The 26,288-nt window shown below is 43.9% G+C and overlaps 1 protein-coding gene across 4 annotated transcripts in view; it reads left to right on the top strand.

Annotated features, from left to right (window-relative positions):
• The window catches only part of LOC126251844 (arf-GAP with coiled-coil, ANK repeat and PH domain-containing protein 2), a 148,231-nt gene that overhangs the window by 12,407 nt on the left and 109,536 nt on the right, over nucleotides 1–26,288 (top strand). For all 4 annotated transcript variants that reach the window (XM_049952516.1, XM_049952517.1, XM_049952519.1 and 1 more), the window contains exons 2-3: nucleotides 1,775–1,832; nucleotides 1,909–1,967. In XM_049952516.1, the coding sequence (XP_049808473.1) occupies nucleotides 1,775–1,832; nucleotides 1,909–1,967 (117 nt within the window). The remainder of the gene's footprint in view (nucleotides 1–1,774; nucleotides 1,833–1,908; nucleotides 1,968–26,288) is intronic.

Raw genomic sequence — 26,288 nt, 5'->3', positions numbered from 1 at the left:
GAGCTGTCAGCCAACATGGCCTTCGCAAAAAAAAGGGGGGGGGGGGCATTCATGTGAGAAAATGCAGCTCACACACACATTGGCTGAAAGCTGTGCCTATCTGTGACTCAGCATCTCCACTGTATGGTGAGTAGCAATGATCCTATTCATGTTATTGTTACAAGTCATACGTAATTATGTTATTCATGCTGACATACAGTTTAAGTGGCTATGAAGTCTTTCGCGACGTATTTCTTGAGTAAAAATCTCTCGGTGTACATGCCGCGTCAATTCAGGATAAAACTCCAAGCTTTCGACCACTACCTCCATGGTTGTCGTCAGGGCTAAAACTGACTGTCGTGAACTAGCGAGGTTCCCACTTTTATATGCAAAGGACGGCTTCTGATTGGCTGGAATACGTCAGCGATATGGCGTGTGGTGAAGTGGTGCCCTCTACTTCCATAGATGTAGTTGCTATCCCGCGTTGCTTGCAGTGCCATCCCTTGAATCAGGAGGTAAAGTGCGAGAAGTTTTTCTCTGTGATTTTTCTTTATCGCAGAGAAAAACTTCTCGCACTTTACCTCCTGATTCAAGTGATGGCGCTGCAAGCAACGCGGGATAGCAACTACATCTATGGAAGTAGAGGGCACCACTTCACCACGCGCCATATCGCTGACGTATTCCAGCCAATCAGAAGCCGTCCTTTGCATATAAAAGTGGGAACCTCGCTAGTTCACGACAGTCAGTTTTAGCCCTGACGACAACCATGGAGGTAGTGGTCGAAAGCTTGGAGTTTTATCCTGAATTGACGCGGAATGTACACCGAGAGATTTTTACTTATACAGTTTAAGTGATACAGGAATTATTACAGTCAGATTTCATTTTAATCAGCTTTCAGGTTCATACAAAAATGTTTTTGTTATTGTAACATGCGTAGTTTTGAGAAGTCATGATGTAACTAAAGAGGTAATGAAACACATATGAAAAGGTCATGAATTTGATCCCCTGAAAATCTGCAGATGCCCTGATCAAATTTTGTGTAAGCCAGTGAACTTCTGTTATCTTTTCCTCTGTATTGTTCCGGGTTTTAAAGCCTAATAAGAAATTGTATACATCTTACTCAGTAAACACAGTCTTGGTAATATTGAAGTTGTTAATTTTTATTTGTAGATGACTGTTTTCAGTCTACTAAAAAGATCATCAGATCTACATTCCTTGATGACAGTAGGAATTGCTTATGTGGAACAGGCCCATCCCTGCTGGTGTGGAGAACACTAGTACGGTATTCTTCACACCAGCAGGGACAGACCTACCCCACGCAAGCTATTCCTACTGTTGTAAAGGAATGTAGATCTCTGATGATGATCCCTTTAGAAGATCGAAATTGGTCATCTATAAATAAAAATTAACAACTTAAATGTGACCAAGACTGTATTTACTAAACAAGTTATAGTTTCAATAGATCACTGTTTTCCTGGAACAATGCCCCAAAAACTTTTAAATGTGTGGATGATGTTTCAGCTGTGAAACACTTGCTTATTTTCAGATTATTTGCTGTGTGGTGTACCTTTTTAACCCCTCCCTCTTTTTTCTGTGGTTGCCTGATAGCAAAAGGCTTGCAAGTATTTTAAACTGTGTTATTGAACAATGTCCATAGAAATATTACTCAGGCAAAATAGAACATTTTGACTGATAAATGAACTCTTTGCATAGTGGCTTTGATATACGTTCATTTTTTGAATATCAGTTTTTTGACACATGAAATTTTTCATTTATTTATTTTGCATTGTTTCAGAGCAAAACTGGAAGAGCAAGAAGCTGATATAGAGCAACTGGAGCAACGACTGGATAAGGTAAGTACACCACATTAAGTGACAGCTTCATATGTGATAAAAATTTCCTGTGACTAAAAGGCACTCTTCTTTCCAGGTTCTAAAGATGTGTGGATTAATGATAGATGCTGGTAAAAGCTATGTTGCACAACAAAGGTAGGCAACTCTGAAATAATTAACTATATTTCTAATTAAATGCTGTAATTAACATAGTTGTCCATACTTGTTGCACAAATGACAGTTCAAAATATTGATCAAAACAATGAATGTGTGAGACAATCATAAATAGCTGTATTATAGAGCCTTGCTGAAGATAGCTTAATAACCAGTTCAGCCGTTCGTTGAGGAATATGAGCAGCTAACCATAGATGAACCCTCTTTAAAAATGGAGACTTCCTATGGGTTCATAGAATCTCCCACTCTGCCTAGCAGTGAGGCTCCACATAATTCTTGTCCAGATCAGACTGGTCTTCTCATATTCTGTTCCATGTGTGCTCACCAAGGTTGTGCCCCAAAGATAATTGTTACAGAGATGTCTTCTTCAGGACTGCAGTAACATTCATCACTAAAGACCAAAATGTTTATATTAGCCATCCAATCTGCATACCCCGTTGCCAGTGGCCACATTTTTGTTTGGTAGTAGCTATCAGTAATAATGTGACTACACACACCTGCTTTTAGCAATTGGCCTCTGTGTACTTTTTGAGTGAACACTTAATGACATGCCATTACAAAATCAGTTGTATCACTGTTGCCATCTGTCAGTCATGTTGAGCTTAAGCAACCGTCTGTAGATGTAAAGCAATGCATTGAGGTGGTGCTGGAGAGGCACTTGACCATGGAGAATATAGCTTTCTAGTGTCACCATCGTCAGTAGTCCACCAGCATGCCACAACCAGTATGAAACACAGTTGTTCAGAGCATGTTGACAGTTTCAGTACACAAGTGTAATTAAATTGTCTAACTTGGATTACTTAGCTTAAACCCACCACAGAGAGAAGAGTGGTTCTGAAAGTTTACAGTTATTGTCACTTAGACATTAGATAAATTTTTATTAAGCAAAGTAATGAGAAATAAACAGCCTTTTTAATTTCTTAGCAGTATGCAAAACATTTAAAAAAATCAATTCTTTTCTTGGAGATCCTAAGGAAGGAATTCAGGGCAGACACACAAGTCAAAAGCAGGTGGCCCATTTGTAACGAGAGCTGTGCATAAAGCATATGATGTCATAGTGCAGACTGTTCCAATGCTGCTGCGAGGGACATGATCACCTGTGAGTGCCCCTCAATCCAGGCAGGTGCAGTTAGTGTAGGCTACCTGTTGCACCTATTCCACCACACTCAGATCTAGTTCTATGGCACCAGTGTGCCATTTACCCGTCTGTGCAATCTCAGCTGGGGCATGTGGTTGCATAGATTGTGACCAACTCCCTGACTGCCCTATTTCTCCACTGCTGCCTGTGGTCCCTGGGGGTATGAGGACAGATATTTGAGCTGGTACAGCTTGATACAGTGGATTTCAGTAAATTCTCGTGCTTTGTAGAGTTATTAATTGATTTACAGCTTAAATCTACTCACCCTTTGTCAAAATTCCTAAAGGTGGGTCGTCACCACACCACACCAAAAACAAAGACATGACTGAAATATTTGAAGGATTGTTGAAGAAAAAATCACAGTAGAATACTTCAGAGTGCATTTATCAAAATAAATTAAACATTATTTTTTGAGAAATAATGTTTTCCACATCCGTAGTACTATACAAAACGATTTTATACCCCCTTCTCAGTCTCTCTACCAACTGTTCAAGACCAGACTGACAGCTGCCATCATCTCATTGGAAATGGTTAGCCACTGCAAGTGTTTGATTGCTCCCATAATTCTTCTCTTATAATTATATTTTGAAGGTTGCCAATGGTTACTTCAGTCCCTCTAGTTTCCCTGTGACAAATAGTTGACATTGTATAGGACAGGACCACAGAAAGTAATAATCTCTATTGTTACACAATCGATGAGTCCTTATCCAAGACTTATAGAACACCACAGTCTGTTGGAACATTTATGTTAGCATACAAGGAAGGCAGAAATAAGTGAGACAAAAATAAGACAAAACAGTCTATAAACAGTTGGTTTAATAAGTTGACTGCACCGAACCCGCACGACATCTCAACAATTTAATTTCTCTCCTCCCAGTCTCTTATTTACTTATGAGGATATCATTCCTCACCCACTTCCTGCAGGCTCATACTACTACTTTCTGGCCTCCACCTGCATCCAACTTCACCGAAATTCCACATCATGATTGCCTACACTCCACCGAGGATTCTTGCATGTAACTTGTTCCATCACTTACAACAGACTGTGTTAATGGTATGGGTGGTAAAAAGTAGCTTATACTTGCAAGCTGTTTAAAAAGGGGAGCCACATTGTGTTCTTTTGGTTGCTGGTACTTTCAACAAGCCATGAAATTGCCAAGCTAAGAAGACCAACATCTCTCAAAGATGAGGTGTGTATATATATATATATATATAATCAGTGGTGTTGAACTGAAATCATTAAAATCAAAGCGAGCTCTAGAGCCTGGCAAAATTCCTATCAGATTCAATACCGAATTTCAGCTCAGTTAGCCCCTCTTTTAACAATAAACTACTGTGGATCCCTTAGAAAAAAAACTGTGCCCATTAGTTGGAAGAAAGCACAGGTCACACCTATCTACAAGAAGGGTAACAGAAGTGATTCACAAAACTACCATCCAGTATACTTGGCATAAATTTGCTGCGGAATCTTAAAACATATTCTGAACTCAAATGGAGTGAAGTATCTCGAATAGCATGATCTCCTCATGACAAAAAAATGTCATGTGATACCCATCTCACAGTTTTCTCACATGAAGTCCTGAGAATATGGATCAAGGCATATTACCATAAGGTGCAAATTTATGAGGGTATAATGCAAAATTTGTGATTCGACTGAGGGTTTTTCAGAAGGAGGACACAGCATATTACCTAGGATGGAGAGTAACGAACAAATGCAGAGGTAACTTCACTTGTTTCCAAGAGAATTGTGTTGGGAACACTGCTGTTCATTGTTGTTCATTAACAACCTTGCAGATAATATTGATACTAACCTCAGACTTTTCACAGATGATGTATTTCTCCGTAATGCAGCACTGCACATGCCACTACCATGGACACTTCTGTACACTGATGATGTCATTTTTGCTGTGAGTGGAAGGATCGACTTGCACGGTATGGCCTGTGATTCAACAAGAAGAAAACTGTGTACATGACATCAGACCCGCAGGAAGTTGAGACCATCGACATCGATGGAGAAAATCTACAAAGAGTATCCAATTAAAGTATCTTGGTTCTACAATCTCTAGCGATGGCCAGTTTACAGATGACTTCAGTGCAAGGATGCAGACAACTTGAATGAATTGGTGAATAACAGCATTGTCAAATGCAATTGTCTCATTAAGGATCACCTGAAGTCAAAGATGTAGTGGACTATCATCCACCCTGTTGCTCTCTACGTCACTGAGTGCTGGCCAGCTACAGAGTAGATAGAATGGTGATTGGGGTCATGGAGACTAAGATGCTGAGATGGACAGGTGGCATCACTTGACTGGATAACTTTTTGAATGACACTATCGGGTAACACTTTAGAGTTGCAATGATCCAGATGAAAATGTGAGAAAGACACAACTGTGCTGGTTTGTATGTGTGCTGTACAGAGTACTATACCACTGCAAATGCAGCACACACAGTGGAAGTCTTGCGAAAGAGACCAAAAAGACAGCATGGACTGACACTCTGCATGATGACCTGAAGGCTGTAAATCTTCATCTAGACATGGCCCATGATCGAACAAAATGGAGACAGCAAATCCATTCAGCGGACCTTGCTGCGAATGCTAAGATTGTAAAAGAGTTTGTATTGAGGTAAGGTATTTGATGATTGTATGTATAGAAACAGCAACTCGAGAAGTGCTTTGTGTCATGTTCATAAATATTCAATGTGTGAACCAGTAGTCAAACAGCATCCATCCAATTTGGCTCACACTTGCACCAAAGTGTCTGTAACAATGTCAGCCACAGCTGCCCTGACACAACTGTGTTTGCAAAGACATCCTGTCCCCTTAACTCATAAATGAATTGTATGGTAGGAGGGGCCTTGTTGAATGTGGTGCTGAATTTCTGACATGCCACAGTTGCGGATTCACTCTTGCAGAACTCCATCATGCAAAATATCTTCTCTGTTGTTTTGGCAGCCATGTTCCAGGAACCATGGCACCAAAAAATACTTCTCTAGTTGCTGTATATAATCATGTAATACCATACCTCAATAAAACGTTTTTTATAATCAGTTGAACATAGCTAAATCATTTTGAATAACCCTCTACTGTAGGAACACACTATGGCAAAATGCTATAACAGTGATTCCTACAGTTAGGTATTTCTTTCCTTTTTTCTTACGGAATATTAACTATTCTTTATTCACCTTAAAATAATAGCAGTGTGTTTGATAGGTGATGGCAAGGAACATCCATACCTTTAATGCTTGTGACTGAACTACTTCATGTGTACACTGATTTTGTGCATTCAGATGAAAGACTCTTCATCTCAGTCTGTGGACAGGAGCTGTTAGGATGACCACAAACTCATTCTTGCATGTGTAGTTTTAGCCTTGGTGACAGAGCTCTCACTGTAAACACAAGACACGAGGCTCACTACTTGATATATTACTTCAGTAAACAGTGGATAAGCTGCATTGCCCAGCGACTGACCTTGGTCAGTCTTCTTCTCAGCTGATCATGATCTCCAGTAATACGTGCAAAATGTTTCACATGGCCGGCTGGAGCCATTCAGACCACATGTCAATGACATTCCACCCCACCACCTTCTGCATGCTAACTAAAAGGTTCTTGCACTTGAACTAAGTGGCTTCATCAGTTGATTGGCACAGCATGTCACCATTTAGGCCAGCATCACCAATGTTCTGTGCTCCTGAACAATAATGAATTTTCAAATCATATTTCACTAAATTCCAAATCCCAATAAGCATGATGGCTATATTGCAACTCAAGTTGTACATTATCTGGTAGGAAACCACCCAAAAATCTGCATTTAAATCAGCAGAAGATGCCAAGAACATAAGTTTTACACTTCTCAAGCCAATAGACAGTAATGCCAGGTGATTAAAGAAAAAGAACAGACCTCAGTCATTTATTACAAACCATAAAAGATATAAACACATCATGCATTTCACTGGGTAGAGCAAGGTTCAATTCAAGCTAAGTCCACAAGATGGACACGCCAGGAACTTCAACTTCCTCAAACAATAGTGTGGTGCATTCTGAAATGACGCCTGCATATGAAGTCTTAAAAATTGCAGTTACTGCAGCATCTGTAGCCCAATGACCACAGCAGAAGGTACAAATTTTGCATTTCAGTTCTCCAGGATATGACAGAGGCCACTTTTCCGAATGACTCATCATTTTGGACAAATCAGTGTTTCATTCATCGGGAAAAATAAACTGACGATGTAAGAATTTGGGAATCACAAAATCCTGGGATTGTCATTGAACATGAAAGAGACGTTCTGAAACTGAATGTGTTTTGTGGCATTTCTTTTCACAAAGTTTATGGGCTTTTCTTTTTTGCAGAGAAAACTGGGACAAGAATGTCATACCTGGTCATACTGAAAAAATGATTGTCTCCTCAACTTTATGAAGCCGTATGATTCCATTTTTATGCATGACGCTGCCTCACCTTACTTTCATCTTGACATGCAGCATTATTTTAACACCACCATCCGACAATGCTGGATTGGAAGAGGTGGACTACAGGATCTTGTTCATTGCTTTTGGACTCCCAGTTCATCAGGTCTCACACCTTGTGACCTTTTTTTTATTTTTTTCATTTTCCTTCGGTGAAGTTGTGAGGACTTTGTCCCACCTATGACAGCTGTCCTTCAACAACTGAAAAATCAAATTGTCAAACCTGAGATTCAATAAAGAGGGACCTGTTTATTCGTGTATGGAATGAAATGGACTACCGTTCTCAAGCAATGCTTGGTGTTTGTGTTGAGTGCAAACATAAAACTTTGAACCTTCCTCTATCCAGTGGCATGTACAATGTAGTTCTATCGTTCATAGTTTGTAATAAACCCTTCATATACATTCTTTCTTTTTGAGTTGCACTGTATATATTTCAATAAAATCCTCTCAGTTCAAAAGCTACTTCACCTCAAATAAAATAATTGACCTTATGATAGCTGTCTCTGCCATCATCACCAGAGGTTAAAATCACTGACTACCAGGGCTGGCACTGTGTTCTGCTTATGTAGATGCGATGTTCTATTTATATAGATACAATTGAGCCGTCTGGAAGTCCGCAGTGGCACTTGTGCGGAAGGCAAGTTGTGCAGTTCCCAGTGTCTCTGTCCTGCTGTGGGACCAAGTATCTTCAAGTGGTGCAAGGGGCCGGTGCCACATTTGAAATTGCCTCCTCTGTCCCTGCAAGCATCAAGCTTCTGCTCAATGTCCAGACACCACCCCCATGCCCCACCAAGCATGTACTCCTGGATCTGTTAAAATTGTTGCCATTTGTTCTAATTTTGGCAGCTTGTATAACAGGATCCCAGTATGATGCTGTTTGAGTGAAAATTCTAGTCTCAGATTTGTCTTGTACGCCTGTTTTCTAGGCAATGTCTAACCACAGCTGACTTCTCATGTTCTCTTTGTTTAATGTGATTTCACTACTCTGCACAGCACTTGCAACATTGCAAATAGTTGGACCTGTGAAAATGCTGCCATATTCATAGGGGTTGTTGTACATGCCAGGAACTCAAAGGCCTATGTTCTCTGTAACAAGGCACAACATGTCTCTTATCTTGGAGACAGGCCGGAACACTGTCTCAGTCCATGTCTCTTTAACATGCATCCTTTCTTGCTAGTAGTTGCTCCACTGTATAGAAGGAATGCAGCTGACTTGGCTTCTTCTGCCATTTGACGAAGCGTCTTTTGTTGGTGGCACCTGGAAACTTTTGCAATTTCTCCCTTGCTGTAACCATTTCCTCTGAACACACACTTCAAATGTTGAAATTCAGACTCCAGATGGTCCTTGGCAGCAATAATGTATCCCCTGTGTACTAACATGTTCAGGATTGCTTTCTTGTATACAGTTGGCATTCAAGTACCAGTTGCTGTGTGTAGATTGCTTGTGCACTGAATGACCTAACAAGCCTCCTGCCTTCCAGTCAACTAAAACATCCCAGATTGAAAGCTTGCCATTCCTCTCCAACTCAATAATAAATTTAATGTTGGAATGGACACAGTTAATCTGATTGATGAACTTCTGTATTGCATTTTCACTGTGAGGCCACATCAAGAAGGTGTCATCAGTATGCCGTAAAAAGCAAGATGGTTGCAACCCCGTAGAGTTCAGAGTTTTCTCATTAAAGCGCTCCATGAAAAAGTTTGCGGCGACTGGAGGTAGCGGTGATCCCATGGCTGTGCCATCTGTCATCTCATAATATTCATTGCAACACAGAAAGTATGTCATTGTTTAAGGTGTTGCGGAAGAAACTGGTGGTGGAAACTGTTGAGCTAGAAGATCTAGCATGTCTTGTACTGGCACCCTCATAAAAAGTGATAGAACATCAACTGATTTTAGCCTATCTTTATTTTCCTGACGGTCTCAATGAACAACTGCTGACAGCTATCAATAGCTTGAGTATTTTACTCAGAGTAATTCAGCTTGTAAACTGAGAAGATTTTGCTGAAGCATGCCATTGAGAAAGACTCTGAGGGCACAGAGATATAAACTTGCTTTCACTTGCTCAGCCACCTAACCACTTTCATCTGTGGATTTGAATTACTTCATTAGGTGGTTACAAAGTCTCATTACTAATTCTAATAAAGTACAAACAAGTTCAAGTTTTTATAATTACTGTTTCCTTGTACATATGTTTGGTGGCTGTACCTGTGGCTATTATATCTTTTGCTTCCCTTCTCTGTACATCTTCAAAATTAATGCTTGTTTCAAAATTAATGCTTGTCCAACTACAAAAATAATGAAAGATAGTCACAGATGTAATAAATTAAATGACAAAAGTTGTATCATTATCAGAAAACTGTTGACTATAATAAGATGAAACTTCAGTGATCACACTGAGAACAAATTCATTGGTTTTTTGAAAGACATAAAAGCAAACATAATCCATATTTGACAAATACACTCTTCCAGCTATGAATGAATCTCTATTTAAGGAACACAAATGGTTTTGTGATGTCAAGTCACACCCTCTAGTGTATATAAATTGTTAAATCCAGAAGATGAGAAGGGGACTCAACCTTCTCTAAATAAATTGCTGTTACCGACAACAAGGTGGGCATCACGAATCAAATTCACTTCTTGAAAAACTGACATGAGTGAGGCCCTTTACAGCAAGGCGGTTGGAGGGATGCTGTCTGCAGCTTTCAGCTGTAAGATCAGTGTTTTTAACATGTCAGTTTTTCAGCTGAGAATCTGATTAGTGATGGCCAGCTTGTTGTGGGTAACAGCATTTTACTTACACAAGGTTGAGTCCCTTTCTCATCTTGTGAGTTTAATGTTTTAATGACATATGTACATGTGAGTATGCAATTGATATCATGAAACTGTTTGTTCTATAAATGAAGTTTCACACACAGCTGGAAGCAGTTTTTGTCAAAATGGATTACTTCAGCTGCAGTTGCCCACAACATAAAACTGTTCATGCAAACGTAATATGCCCCCACCCCCAGGACGTGGCGGGGGGGCCACAATTCTCCTGTGAATACGTGCATAGTGAGCAAGGGTCCCAAGTGGTTGCAGTGCTTCTTCCTTTTCTGTGATGCTGTCTTACCCTCTGACAGTATCTGTTTTCAGACTTGGTCTTGTAGGACAGAGATCCTTCATACGATGTAGTTTGCTTGTAAGGACATTGTTTAGGGCTTTTTCCCACATTGTTTCTTTGCTTTATACCACTTATTTCATATTTTGGCTAACTCGTGTAACTCAGATGATCCCACATCTGAATTTGATGTGTGCCTTATCAAAATTTTAAAGAAATATGGGCTGTGGAGGGCTGGATGGCCAATGTCCAACATGATAGCCACTCCATATGGGAGTCATCAGGAACCTATAAGTGATAGCTCCCTGACTGAGAAGCAACATTCTTCTCTAGGATCTGTCATTGGCAGCAAAGTAAAAACATCTATATTTACGTAGATACTCTACAAGTCACTGTAAGGAGTGTAGTAGAGGATACCCTGCACCACTGCTTGTCATTTCCCTTCCTGTTCCACGGGCGCTAAAGACTACACTGTTGAGCGCCCATAACACCATATCCATCCATCCATCCATCCATCCATCCATCCATCCATCCTGTTCCATTCGCAAATAGAACAAGGGAAAAAATGACTGTCTGTACGCCTCTGTAAGAGCCATAATTTCTCGTATCTTATCTTCATGATCCTTAGGCGCAACGTATGTTGGTGGCAGCAGAATCGTTCGGTTGTCACCTTCAAACAGTTGTTCTCTAAATTTGCTCAGTAGTTTTTTCTGAAAAGAACTCAGCCCTCCCTTCCAGGGATTCCCATTTCAGTTCATGAAGAATCTCCATAACACTAACATTTTGTTCTATCCTACCAGCAACAAATCTAGCAGCCTCCTCTGAATTGCTTTGATGCCTTCCTTCAGTCCGACATGTTACAGATCCCAAACACTCGAACAGTACTCAAGAATAAGTAGCACCAGCATCCTATGTGCGGTATCCTTTACAGGTGAACCGATCTGCCCTAAAATTTTCCCAATAAACCAAAGTCGACCATTTTCCTTCCCTATCACAGCTTTCATATGCTCAGACTGCCCCATATCGCTTTTCAACGTTATGCTCAGACATTTAGATTACTTGACTGTGTCCTGGTGGACACGAGTAATACTGTATCTGAACATTACAGGTTTGTTCTTCCTACTTATCCACATTAACTTAAATTATTCCACATTTGGGGTTAGCTGCCATTCGTCACGCCAACTGAAAATTTTGTGTAAGTCTTCTTTGTATCTTCCTACAGTCACTAAACTTCAACACCTTATCATACATCATGGCATCATCAGCAGACAGCCACAGACTGCTGCCCACCCTGTCCGTCAAATCAACAGCGGTCGTATGAAAGTTCCATGGGGCACTCCTTATGATACCCTTGTCTTTGATGAATACTCAGCGTCAAGGACAACATACTGGGTTTTGTTATTTAAGAAGTCTTCAAGCCACTCAGATATCTGTGAACTTATTCCATATCCTCGTACCTTCGTTAACAGCCTGCAATAGGGCACCATGTCAAATGCTTTCCAGAAATCTAGAACTATGGAATCTGCCTGTTGCCTTTCATCCACAGTTCTCAGTATTTCGTGGGAGAGAAGAGCAAGCTGAGGTTTGCACGAACAATGCTTTCTAAAACCATGCTGATTCATGAACATAAGCTTCTTAGCCTCAAGAAAGTTTATTATATTCAAACTGAGAAGGTGTTAAAGGATTCTGCAGCAAACAGAAGTTAGGAATATTGGTCTGTAATTTATCAGGTCCGTTCTTTCACCTTTCTTATATACTTAAGTCACCTGAGTTTTTTTCCAGTCGCTTGGAACTTGGTGCTGGGTGAGATATTCATGATAAATGTAATTAGTGTACTCTTTGTAAAATCGAATTGGGATTCCATCCGGACCGGGTGATTTGTTTTCAGATCTTTAAGTTGCTTCTCTATGCCAGGTATGCTTATTTCTATTCCGTCCATATGGGAGTCTGTCTGGTAGTCAAATGAAGTATGTACGTATGGTTTCCTGTGTGAACTATTTCTTGAACATGTAATTTAAAACTTCGGCTTTTGTTTGGCTAACTTCGATTACCACACCAGACTGGTCAACAAGGGACTGAATGGAAGCCTTAGACCCACTTAGCGATTTTACATACGACCAGAATTTTCTCAGATTATTTGCCAGATTTCTTTGCTAAGGTGTGGCAGTGGTAGTTGTAAGCTTCGTGCATAGATCTTTTCACAGACACACAAATCTCTACTAACCTTGACTAGTAGTCATTTGTGCATCCCCTTTTGAACCTAGAGTACGGCAGCCTCTGCTTCCTCAGCATCTTATGAATTTTGTTACTAAACTGTGGTGGTCTTTGCCATCCTTTATCCACTTACTGTGCACATTGCTCTCCAGACCACAACTTACAATCTGCTTAAACTTTGCCCATGGTACTAAGTGATGCCATTTCACTGTATAATTAAGATGTAAACAACTGTTTGTCTGCTCTGTGTACCAGAAACAGTCTCCTAACCTTCTTGACTGATTTATTAATTTTTGTAATCATAATTGCTATAATGATGTCATGATCACTAATCCCCATTTCTATACTGACATTGTCGATAAGGTCAGGCCTATCTGTAGCTCTGTGATTCACAGCAAGGGAAGTCAAACGGCATTCAGAATAAAGACACTTTGACTGTCACAATTTTATCAGTAAACTATCAAAGTATTCATAGTCATGTTCCCGAATTTACTGCCTTCTAGGGAAGTTCTCCTGCACAGATTATTCTTGGGGACTGAGAGCTGGCTGAAACCCAAAGTGGAAAGATCTGAGATACTTAGCAAGTCATGGAACATATATCAAAAGACAGATTAGAGTTTTCATTGCAGTCGACAAAAATATTGTCTCTATTGAGCTTGAATTTGAGTGCGACGGTGAAGTCATCTGGTCATGTTAAACGGGTGTAAGTGAATCTAAGTTAATTGTTGGTCTAAAATATTTCAATTGCTTGTGGGCTGACCAGCTAGCTGCTCAAGACATGTTTTCAGAAAACGTGTTCAAAAGTATTTCGCATGACTGTCTGTATCCCACGCAGTGAATCCATAGACATCCCAGTCTATACTCATCAGGTTAAAGTTGCCTCCAACTAGTATTGAATGATATGAGTATTTGCTTGCTATTGACCATTGACTTTCTTTGAATGACTCTAGAACTGGCACAGCGGAATTGAGTGGCTTGTAACAACATCCAACAGTTAACTTAGTTTCACTTACACCTGTTACATGTGACCAGACGTCTTCACTATCATACTCAACTTTGACCTCAATAGAGATCAACTTCGGGTTTCAGCCGGCTCTCAGTCCCGAGAATAATCTATGCATGAGAACTTCCCTGGAGGGCAGTAAATTCAGAAACTTTACTATGAATACTTTGACAGTTTACTGATGCTGTTTGACTTCCCTTGAGTGAATCAACTGGTGAGTGTTCATCAGCGCACCTCAAACTGCTGCCTAGCCTAAAAGACCCTCATGTGTACTTCACGAGTACTCTACCAGAGTAGCTCTTCCTTTGTGTAGTGCACACCTGACCTATCAAAGGGAGTCCTATCCCCACACGATAACACAGGTCCAGAAACCTGCAGCCAAGACTGTGACAGAGTTGGCGAAGGCTTTGGTTGAGACCCTCCTCTTGGCTCCAAACCAAAGGACCCCGATCAACTCTGGGAACAATGCTGCAAATTGCAAGCTCTTGTTTTACACCCTGCAGGTGAGGCCAGCAGTCTTTACCACCTCTGCCAGATACCTATATGAACTGAGGATTACCTCAGAACGCATACAACAGCCATCATCAGTGCTGAAGTGAGCCACAACTTGCAGACGACTGCACCCTGCGTGCTTGATAGCCACAGGCAAGGCCACCTAGACATCTCGGATGGGCCCCCCTGGCAGACATACTGAGTGGACATTGGCTATCTTTCCAGCCCTGAACACTATCTGCCTAAGGGGCTCCAGAAGGCGCCTAACATTCGAGCTCCAAGTAACTAGTAATCTACTCCCGTGTGATTGATCGGACCCTGCTGAAGGAGCAGTCACCTGTCAACTCACAAGATGAATGGGGAGGCCAGATTGCTAGTCTTCATATTGGCCCTCTGCCGCGAGCGGCACGAACTTGTTATCACTCAACCTGCTGTGAGGAGGGATCCACTGCATCCTGTGCACTAGGAGGTGCCTTGGAAGCAGAGCCCGTGGGCGAACCAAGTGACACCTAAGGTGTCCCATGCAATGCACCAGATTCTCCGCCACTGCTAGACCCTGAGGCAGCAGCCCGAAGATGATTGACTATAGCCAAGAGCACGTTTGGCTGTTCGCGAACTGCAGCCAGCTCCTCCTGCGTCCGCACACAGCATGCACGCATCCTATTCATCCTAGCAAGACTAACTGAAGAAGTGAACAATCCTAGATATGTGACTTGTTACCCTCCTGATGTGTCACCAATGGATGCTGATGCATTAAACAGCTACATAGTTGGCTGTTCAGTGAGCAGCTAAACACTAAAGATTGAATGAATTAACCTTACAAAACTTGTGATTAAGCCTCTTAGACATAGAAATATGCATGAAATTCAATAAAAATAGTACATGGAAACCACAGGAAAGGATAAACATTTAACTTGCCGCTCTGTGGATGCACTCGTATCACAGCTGAGAGGTGGAGTGTGACTGCTGATGTGTGAGATGTTACTGCACATACTTAGGAGTAAGTGCCTGTCCATTTGGGGACACAAAGAACCCAGGCAATAATCATCAAACCAGTTAGCCGTTGGCATGACTGGGTGGTGCCTGTGAGGAGAGCCCTTGTTTGTAGTAGGCATCATCCTGTGGATGTCTGGCACAGCGAAGAGATCAGAGTTGTCAGCCCATGGCTGATCTCTCTTCAGAGAGAACTGAATTCTTCACTGCAGATCATTATAACCCCATAGAACTTCCCCTCCTTGACTATGCTGTGGGAGGAAGGCAAAATCCAGTGAAATGTATAAACATGCTTCCCTCCATTCCTGGTCTTCATAACTTACACAGAGGCCATGCTATCCACTAGTTCATGTTCCTTGTTAATAATATTCCTTTAGAAACAATTTTATTGAAAGGATAGGTTGCTACTCACCCTATAACGGAGATCATGTGCCACAGACTAGACTACTACCTTTTGTGGTGTGTTCTGCAACTCAACACCTCCACTATGAGTAGGAATCTATCCTTCTCATAATGTTGTCATTATTCCATCTTTGATTTTCTATTTTTTTGATCTTCCCTTAGTTAATTACAAAGTGGTTCAGATTTAATTAAAACAGTGAATCCTACCCAGTCCTGAGTGTTACTGTCTTGTAGGGGGGGGGGGGGAGGAGGAATGTACCTGTTACTGTAACACCCCATAAGAAGGTAAGTGGTTTAATTTTTCACAGAGTATTAATGCTGTAGACAGATGAACTACAGAAACTTGGAAAAGCGAAGGGTCCACTTGATATGTCGTGTACATGAAGCCCACCAGAAACAAAGTTGAGTACAGAGCATTCATCCTAGCTTTTGAGGGGGATTCACTTCCTGAGAAATTCAAAATTGTGGACCATCACTGTGATGTGAAACAGTATTTCCCAACATCGATGTGCTTTAAATGCCAACACGTTGGTCATATGTCTTCCAGTTTACAAACACTCCATTTGTAGAGAAACTGGTCTGCCACTTCATGAAAATCCCTCCATGTGAGCTACATCTTTTTGTATCAGTTATAGAGATAAGCACCCTCCACAGTCCCCAAAGTGTGCTACCCTAATTTAGGAACGCAAAATCAGTAGTTAAGGCCTCCAATCGTCTCTCATAGTTTGAAGCTTGAAAAAAGTGCAGTAGCTTATACCCTGTCCTAAAGGTATCAACCATTGCCACTGTTGTGGCCAGGTCTTCGTCATTACCACAAGAATTTACTCCCTCCATTTCCACAATCTCGACCTTGAAATAGGACTTTGTTGATGCAAGTAAATCAGCCATTGTAAAGATTGGCTTTCCTATCTTGTGGTTCCTACATGTCTTGAGAGTCCTTGACTCCCTGTACTCAGCTGGAGAAGCAACATGCTCCTCTAGCATCTAACATTGACAGTGAAGTAAAAATACACACATTACATAACCAAAGGACAAACATACTGACTAAATGTTTTAGGAATGAAGGAAGGAGTGCTTTTTGACGTGACTTTCATTGCAATGTAAAAAAACCAGAAATCTCTGGAGAAAGCTGCTCCTGTGACCCCAGAGGCACCAGATGCCTCCCACACCACTGACCTCAGAACCGGTGTTCGTCAATGTTGTTTCAACCTGACTCGTGACAATGATCCTTTGGCATGACCTGTTTTTCTAGTCCCTTCACTTCTAACCAGGACACCCTTAATATGATGATTCGGTGAATATTACTTTTAGCTGCCAGAACTACAGCTAATTTCCTCCTGTTCTGCAACCTGTGCGTCTCTACAAGAAACGCTATCACTGATGGCCATTGTCCAACTCTTCGAGGTTACTGTTCACTCTGTCAGAATCGCCCAGCTCTGAGAGAGCTGCTAAGGAGGTTTGTACATTGGTTCAAACAGATGTCAATGAGTGCATTCCCCTCCTCACTGCATGCTGTGTGTGTGTGTGTGTGTGTGTGTGTGTGTGTGTGTGTGTGTGTTTCGCCATTTGTAACATTTATTTATGTTATCCAACAACTCAGCCTCTCTCCTCGCAGCATGGCGATTTCAGTGTGCACAGTCCATGTAACACCCACTTTAGTTACAGCCATGGTACCTTTATTCTATCAACCTTACAATCCACTCTATCAACATTGTTGCCTTGTTGCAGCGGTTACTACACAACAATCTTTGAGACACTGGCCCCTTTCAGGTGCTCTGTCACTTCCCTGTCACTTCCCTGTAGTGTGTGCCCAGTGCTTACAGGAAGACATCAAACCTGCCAGTTACATACATCTTCCTGGAACAGCACACGGCTTTCATAAATTCAGTTTGTTTGCTAATATCTTTTGGGTGCAGTGGTCGCCTATTATAACATTATCTTGTACAGCTGGTCCTGCTATTCAGTCCCAGCTAATAATCTTTCTAGCTGTGCTCAGAGCTTCTTCGCCGTAGATTTCATGAATTAGCTGTAAAAAGAGCTCATTTCTCTCCCCAAACAATGTGAAACATTCATAACCAGAGTTCCATCATTACAACCATATATGAGGTATGTTTTTTAAGTAAGTACCATTTTGAAATTTAAAAAAAGATGTGCTCAATAATTTTATTTTTACATGAATGCCTGTATCTTAATCTACTTATCTACATAATTTCCATCAATATTGAGGCACTTGTCATAATCTTGTACCAGTTTTTGAATACGCTTCTCATAGAAGTCTGCCGCCTGACTTGTTAACCACTGCATCACCACTGTTTTGACTTCGTCATCGTCTTGAAGACGCTGACCGCTCAGGTGTTTCTTCAAGTGCAGGAACAGATGGTAGTCACTGGGTGCAAGATCTGGGCTGTACGGAGGATGATAGAGAGTTTCCCATCAAAACGATGTGATGAGATCTTTGGTCTGATTCGCCACATGCGGACAGGCATTGTCTTGCAGCAAAACGATGCCCTTGCTCAACTTCCATGGACTGTTGCTTTGATTCTGGTATGATGTAGGCCACCCATGTTTCGTCGCCCGTAACAATTTGGCTTAAGAAATCATCACCATCGTTGTGGTACTGCTCAAGGAAAGTCAAGGCACTGTCTAAATGTTTGGTTTTGTGCACATCTGCCAACATTTTCGGTACCCAACATGCTCACAATTTTCGACAATTCAAGCGCTCAGTCACAATGCTATACAAAACACTATGAGAAACATTAGGAAAGTCATCCCGCAAGCAGCCCCCCTGCGGGTCCGGGGTAAGAATAGGCCCGAGGTATTCCTACCTGTCGGAAGAGGCGACTAAAAGGAGTTTCAACCACTTCAGCCTTCAATGTAATGGTCACCATTGGTGTTTGACCTCCATTTTTCAAAATTCTACGGAAGTACAAGCCTTTTGGGGAAGGACACCTTATGTGGTGTATCACCGGTCCGCAGTGCACTAAGACCTTGGCACTCATCATCGTAATGGTGTCGTAACTGCACCCACTGTTAATCAATTTGGGCCTAAACACCTGTTGGGTTGCACAAGTTATACCCATAGTGCATCCCCATCTGCACCTACGATCATGATGGACTTTCCATGGCACCCAAAATCCAGCATGGCAGCCAGCAGTGTGGTGGGGTCATCATGTACCCTCTAGGTTGTAGCCCCCTGACAACACAGGGATTGTACTGCCGATACCTGAGTTGCACCCTCCCCACGTCAGCCAAGGAGTAGATGCCCGTCTACCTGGGGCATCAGGACTCCCGGCAACAGTCGTCCTGCCAGGTGGCTCTTGCTGAGGCTGGGTGGCGCCTGTGGGGAGAGCCCCTGGTCAGAGTGGGTGGTATCGGGGCGGACGTTTCGCAGATGAAACGTCAACATGCATCAGGTCACTCTGTGGCCGCGTCTTCCAAGAGGAAGAGGATATCTTCAGAGAAATCGAGGCTCCTAGTAAAATGCGTTCGGGGTCCATTCTCATCAGGACCACCTCCGCTACACAGTCGGCGGCGCTCCAGGCATGCGATCGACTAGGGGACATCCCAGTGTCCATTGTCCCACATCTGGCGCTCAATGGGACGCAGGGGATTATTTTACATCGGGACCTCCTGCTGCAATCTGATGAGGAGCTCAGGGCCAACCTGGAGCGCCATGGCGTGCATTTCGTCCGGCGAGTCCAGTGCGGCCCCAAAGACGGTCACATTGACACTGGGGCCTTTATCCTCGCCTTCGAGGGGAATGTTCTCCCGGAGAAGGCAAAGGTCATGTGCTACCAGTGCAACGTGCGACCTTACGTCCCACCTTCTATGCGATGCTTTCGATGTTTGTGCTTCGGGCACATGTCGTCACGGTGTGTAGCTGAGCCCCTTTGTGGCGATTGTGGACGTCCTCTTCGTGAGGTCCTCGGTGCGTCAATTGTCCTGGCCTCCATCCGCCTAGATCTTTCGACTGCCCCGCATATCAGAAGGAGAAGAAGATACAAGAATTGAAAACCTTGGACCGTCTGTCGTATTCAGAGGCCAGGAAGAAATATGACCACCTCCATCCCGTGATGTTGACAACTTCGTTTGCTTCGGTCGTATCCACTTCTTCTGCAGTATCCTCATCCCTATCCTGTACCCCCTCCACCTCCTCACCCCATCCGGGATCTATGCCTCCTCCTCCCTTCCAAATCCTCCTCCCTTCCAAATCCTCCTCCCTCGTGGCCCCTGCCCCCTCTGCCCCAGGGGCCACCCTTCCTCCTCCTCCTCCTCCTCCTCCTCCTCCGCCGCCGCCGCCTGAGAAGCGATCCTCTTCTCAGGCTTCCATCGGGGAAACGTTACGGACCCCGGCTTCTGAGGTCCGGCATTCCAAAAAGGACCCCGAGTGTGAGAACTTTCTTCGGGTCCAGCCCCCACAGCCCACCATCCCTGTGACTCATTGGTCTTTCAAGAAGGCCTCAGAGAAGAAGTCTTTATCCTCCTCTCCACCCCGGCGCGTTTCATGTGATGCTCCATCCGACAGTCGCTTCTCCCAGCTGTCCTCAGTTTCGCCGGGACGCTCTGCTACCAGGCGCTCAGCTGGCCTGTCGTCGGCGGATGATGCTGCCCCTCCTGCGCAACCCAGAAATGTGGTTGCAGCTGGCAACGACTCGATGGAACAGGATCCGCCTCCCGACGGTTGTAGTGATGTTCCCTCGAAACCTGGCCCTCCGCGGTCGTCGAGGTGACCGGCTCTTCACCCGTTTTGTTCCCCCTTTCTCTGATGTGCGATGGCTCTGTTACATTGGAACATAAGAGGTATTCAATCTAATCGGGAGGAATTACAAATGCTCCTCCACCTGCACTGTCCACTCGTCATTGGTCTCCAGGAAATGAAGTTACGCCCAACTGACCATATTGCTTTTACCCACTATACCTCTGAGCGATATGACCTAACCCCTGTGGACGGTATTCCAGCTCATGGTGGGGTCATGCTGCTCATTCGGGACGATGTCTATTACCATCCCATCCCATTGACCACCCCACTCCAAGCAATAGCTGTGCGTATTACTCTTTCTGCCTTTACTTTTTCTGTTTGTACTGTCTACACTCCATCGTCATCCGCACTTAGTCGGGCTGACATGATGCACCTCATTGCTCAGCTTCCTCTGCCGTTTTTATTGTTTGGCGACTTCAACACCCATCATCCCCTTTGGCGTTCTCCTGCATCCTGTCAGAGAGGCTCCCTCTTGGTGGATGTTTTCAACCATCTCAATCTTGTCTGCCTCAATACTGGCACCCCGACTTTCCTCTCGGACTCTACTCATACCTACTCCCACTTGGACCTCTCGATCTGTTCTACCACTCTTGCCCGTCGGTTCGAGTGGTATGTCCTTTCTGACACCTATTTGAGCGACCATTTCCCCTGTGTCATTCGTCTCCTGCACCACACCCTATCCCCACGTCCCTCTAGCTGGAACATACCGAAAGCTGACTGGGGACTTTACTCCTCCCTGGCGACCTTTCCGGACCAAGATTTTCTCAGCTGTGACAGTCAGGTCGAATACCTCACAGCTGTTATCATCAATGCTGCCGAACGTTCCATTCCTCGTACTACCTCTTCTTCATGTCGCGTTTCAGTCCCCTGGTGGAATGGGGCTTGCAGAGACGCTATCCATGCTCGACGACATGCTTTACGCACCTTTCGCCGCCATCCTACGCTGGCGAATTGTATTGATTACAAACGACTTCGAGCGCAATGTCGTCGAGTCATCAAAGACAGCAAAAAAAACTTGTTGGGCCTCTTTCACAAGCTCCTTTAACAGTTTTACTCCCTCTGTCGTCTGGGGTGGCCTGCGCCGGCTGTCGGGCATTAAGGCCCACTCCTCGATACCTGGCCTGACTTCAGGTAATGAGGTACTTGTGGACCCTGTGGATGTATCCAACGCCTTCGGCCGCTTTTTCGCCGAGGTTTCAAGCTCCGCCCATTACCACCCTGCCTTCCTTCCCAGAAAAGAGGCAGAAGAGGCTCAGCGACCTTCCTTCCACTCGCTGAATCTGGAAGATTATAATGCCCCCTTTACCATGCGGGAGCTCGAACGTGCACTTGCACTGTCCCTGTCCTCTGCTCCGGGGCCAGATGCCATTCACGTTCAGATGCTGACACACCTTTCTCTGGCAGGCAAATGCTTTCTTCTTCATACCTATAATCGCGTCTGGACCGAAGGTCAGGTCCCCATGCGTTGGTGTGAGGCCGTCGTTGTTCCCATACCCAAACCCAGGAAGGATAGACACCTTCCTTCTAGTTACCGCCCCATTTCTCTTACAAGCTGTGTCTGTAAGGTGATGGAGCGCATGGTTAACGCTTGGTTGGTTTGGATTCTTGAATCTCGATGGCTACTTACCAATGTTCAATGCGGCTTTCGTTGACGCCGCTCCGCTGTTGACCACCTTGTGACCTTGTCGACGTTCATCATGAACAACTTTTTGCGAAAGCGCCAAACCGTAGCTGTGTTCTTCGATTTGGAGAAGCCTTATGATACCTGTTGGAGAGGAGGTATCCTCCACACTATGCACAGGTGGGGCCTACGTGGTCGCCTGCCCCCTTATAATTGATTTATTTTTAACAGATCGAATGTTTAGGGTACGTGTGGGTTCCGTATTGTCCGATGTCTTCCTCCAGGAGAACGGAGTGCCTCAGGGCTCCGTTTTGAGCGTAGCCCGTTTTGCCATAGCGATCAGTCCAATTATGGATTGCATTCCACCTAACGTCTCAGGCTCTCTTTTCGTCGCTGACTTCGCTATCTACTGCAATGCCCATAGAACATGCCTCCTGGAGCGCTGCCTTCAGCGTTGTCTTGACAGCCTATACTCATGGAGTGTGGCTAATGGCTTCCAGTTCTCTGAAGAGAAGACGGTTTGCATCAACTTTTGGCGATATAAAGAATTCCTTCCACCATCCTTACATCTCGGTCCCGTTGTTCTCCCATTCGTGGAGACAACAAAGTTTTTAGGGCTCACACTGGACAGGAAACTTTGTTGGTCTCCGCATGTCTCTTATTTGGCTGCCCGTTCTACACGTTCCCTTAATGTCCTGCGTGTTCTTAGTGGTTCATCTTGGGGAGCGGATCGCACTGTCCTGCTTCGCTTATATTGATCTATAGTCCGATCACAGCTAGATTATGGGAGCCTCGTCTGCTCGGCCATCCCTCTTAAGTCGTCTTTACTCCATCCATCATCGGGGGTTACGTCTTGCGACCGGAGCATTCTACACTAGTCCCGTCAAGAGTCTTTTTGCTGAAGCTGCCGAATTACCATTGACCTACCAGCGCGACGTACGGTATGCCTGCCGGCTGTTGTCAATGCCCGACCACCCCTCTTATCAGTCCTTCTTTGCCGATTCTCTCGACCGTCAGTATGGGTTGTATGTGTCTGCCCTGCTGCCCCCTGGAGTCCGCTTTCGTCGCCTGCTTAGACAGTCGGATTTTGCCCTCCCTACCACCTTCAGAGAGGGTGAGAGCCCAACACCACCTAGGCTCCAGGCTCCGGTTCACATTCATCTTGACCTCAGCTCGCTCCCGAAGGAGGGTACTCCGGGTGCAGTTTATTGCTCACGGTTTGTTGTACTTTGTGCGCGACTTGCCAGTAACACCTTTATTTACACTGATGGCTCCAAAACTGACGATGGTGTCGGCTGTGCCTTTGTCGTCGGGGACGTCACCTTTAAATACCGGCTCCTCGACCAGTGTTCCAGCTTTACGGCCGAGCTTTTTGCTCTCAATCAGGCCGTTCAGTATGTCCGCCGCCACTGCCATTCTCCATATGTACTCTACTTTGATTCACTCAGTGCTCTTCAGAACGTTGGAGCTCCATATCCGGTCCATCCCTTGGTGCAACGGATCCAGCAATCCCTCCATTCTTTTGCTGATGATGGCTCTCCTGTTAGCTTTATGTGGGTTCCAGGCCATGTAGGAGCGCCTGGGAATGAGGCTGCAGTCCTCCTGCCTCAGCCAGCCTCCCTTTGTGTCCCATCGTCTGACATTAGTGGGGTTGTTTGTAAGAGGCTTGTTAAAACCGTTCCCAACAGCTTGGACAACCTCCTCCCAACCATCTCAGTGAGAGGAGGTCCTTTTGGCCAGGTTGCGGATTGGGCATTGCCGGTTTAGCCACCGCTACCTGCTATCCGGTGACCCCGCCCCGCAGTGCACTTGTGGTCATGCATTGACAGTGCGCCATGTTTTATTGTCGTGTCCCCGTTTTAATCAATCTCGTGTTGTCCTCTCTCTGCCATCTACTTTACAGGAAATTTTAGCTGATGACGCTCGAGCAGCTGCTCATGTTCTTCGTTTTATTACTTTGATGGACTTGTACAAAGACATCTAACTCTTTTAATTATTTTATCTGCGTCTTTGTAAGAACTTTCTGGTGTTCACTAGATCTGTGTAGTTTCTGGGAAGGATGATCCACAACTGATCATCAGGTCAGGTTGGAAACAACAATCCAACATCTCCTAGCAATCTGTTTTGACTTACATAAGTCTTAAATAAAACGTACGACACTTTTGCTGCTATCACATATTACTTATCCTTCATGATTGGGCTTTTGAAGCTCCTTACTAATTTTTATTTGTAAGTTTTTATCTCACCAATCGTTCGCTCGCTCCAAGGTTACACGCTTAATGGTCTGCCTTTGAGTTTCCCCCTCCACTTTTCTAAATTTCATAGGAGTGTAGGCCATATGGGAAGGATGTGTTGTGTAGCATATTACCTGTCCACAATTTGCTGTAATGCCATGCACCTATTGTTAGGAGTTGACTTAACATTTGCACCTGAAATACAGTGCAGTAGGCAATCTTTAATGAGGAGGGGGGGGGGGGGGGGGGGATCATCATGTACCCTCAGTTGTAGCCCCCAGGCAATGCAGGGATCAGACTGTTAATGCCCTGTGTATGCAGAAGTGTAGTTACCTGTCCAATCTGAGTCTCTGGGCAGTGGCTATTATGCCAGGTAGCCTTTGCCATTTGGGGGAGAGGATGTAGCATCCATGGGGCAAGCCTCCAGTCAGAATGAGTCACACAGGTAGATTGTCCTGAATGAAACGGATGAAACTTACTCATACTGGTGGCCGTGCCAAAACAGCTGTGTCAGCAGATAGGAAACATCATCTCAGTGCAGAGACTTAAAATGCCATGGTATTTCTCACCATGGTATGAGAGTCGAGCAAGAAGACCAGTTCTTGGTATGCTCCAGAGTTGATAGAGAATCTTTTGTAACAATGAGGTCACATTTTGCATTGAACAGGTTTTGTAGTGTTGCTTCTATTAGAGAAAATGAGAATTGGCTACGTGTTGATAAAAATTTTGAATGCTAACCTATCACAGGCACTTCAGGCCAGGAACAAGCTCAGATATATATGAGCTACCATCACTCTTTATAACAAACATCTTCCATAAGGACCTAATGTTAGAAAAAGATGAAGGGCTCTTAGCTTACCTAGAGCAGTACGAAGTATATTTGTTCATTGCATTCAGAGGACCAGAGGATAATGGGGTGGACAATGAGGCTTTCATCCTAGCCTTCAACGGAAATGTTTTACCTAAAAATGGCCCTGGTTTGTGGGTGTGATGTAAAACCATGTTTTCCTCCTCCTATGAGAAGTTCTAGGTGTGTGAGGTTTTGACATGTGTTCTCACACTGTACCAATGAATTTACCTGAGGGGTGTGCCAAAGGGCAGTGCATGAGGGCAGAACTTGTGAGGAACATGCATAAACTGCACAGAACACAACCCCCTCTCCCCCCCACCCTCCCCACCCAGTTTGCAAACATACCCAGTTTTCAAGAGGGAGGAGAAAATCCAAGACTATAAAATTCTTGATCACCTTTTGTATCAAGATGGTAAGAAAAATTTTGAAGGACTCCACCCAATTGATGTAACTTCAAACGTAGCATATGTGGTGACAAAATCCATACATAGTACCATCGCGACAACAAGATCTCAGACACCAACTCCTGGCCCTAGCATACATTAAGACCCTATATTTCATTTGAGGAAGAGGACATCTGCTCCCCTGATTCCCAAACACACAACTGTCATCATCAGGAAAGAGGAGAGGACACCTGCCAGGGTTCCTCTCTCCCACAATGAAAGAGACTAGCAGTCTAGCACCAACCAGTGGCTGAAAGAGCCAGTGATAGGAAAGATCGGTCATCTGCCATTCCAGAAGTCAAGACTGGAAAATCCTCATTGAAAATAAAGGGAAAAAAATGAACAGTGAAATCATATTCTGTTACACCAGTCAAGCTGGCCCCCATCTCTCTTTGCTCAAGTCGAACCTATTAATACAAATGTAGAACCACAAACTCAGGTGAAGCACACATGAATAGCACAGTAATTTGTACTCCTATTTCCCATTTGTTACACACCCAGATCCTAGTTTAATGTCTTGGAAACACATCTCCCTAATGTTAAAAATTACAAATTATATTGTAAAAATTTGTGTTTATACTGAGAGGGGATCTG

Source organism: Schistocerca nitens, chromosome 4 (genome assembly GCF_023898315.1).
Source record: "Schistocerca nitens isolate TAMUIC-IGC-003100 chromosome 4, iqSchNite1.1, whole genome shotgun sequence".
Lineage (NCBI taxonomy): Eukaryota > Metazoa > Arthropoda > Insecta > Orthoptera > Acrididae > Schistocerca > Schistocerca nitens.
The sequence above is the reverse complement of the archived record's forward strand: the minus strand, read 5'-3'. Positions and strand labels throughout refer to the sequence as shown.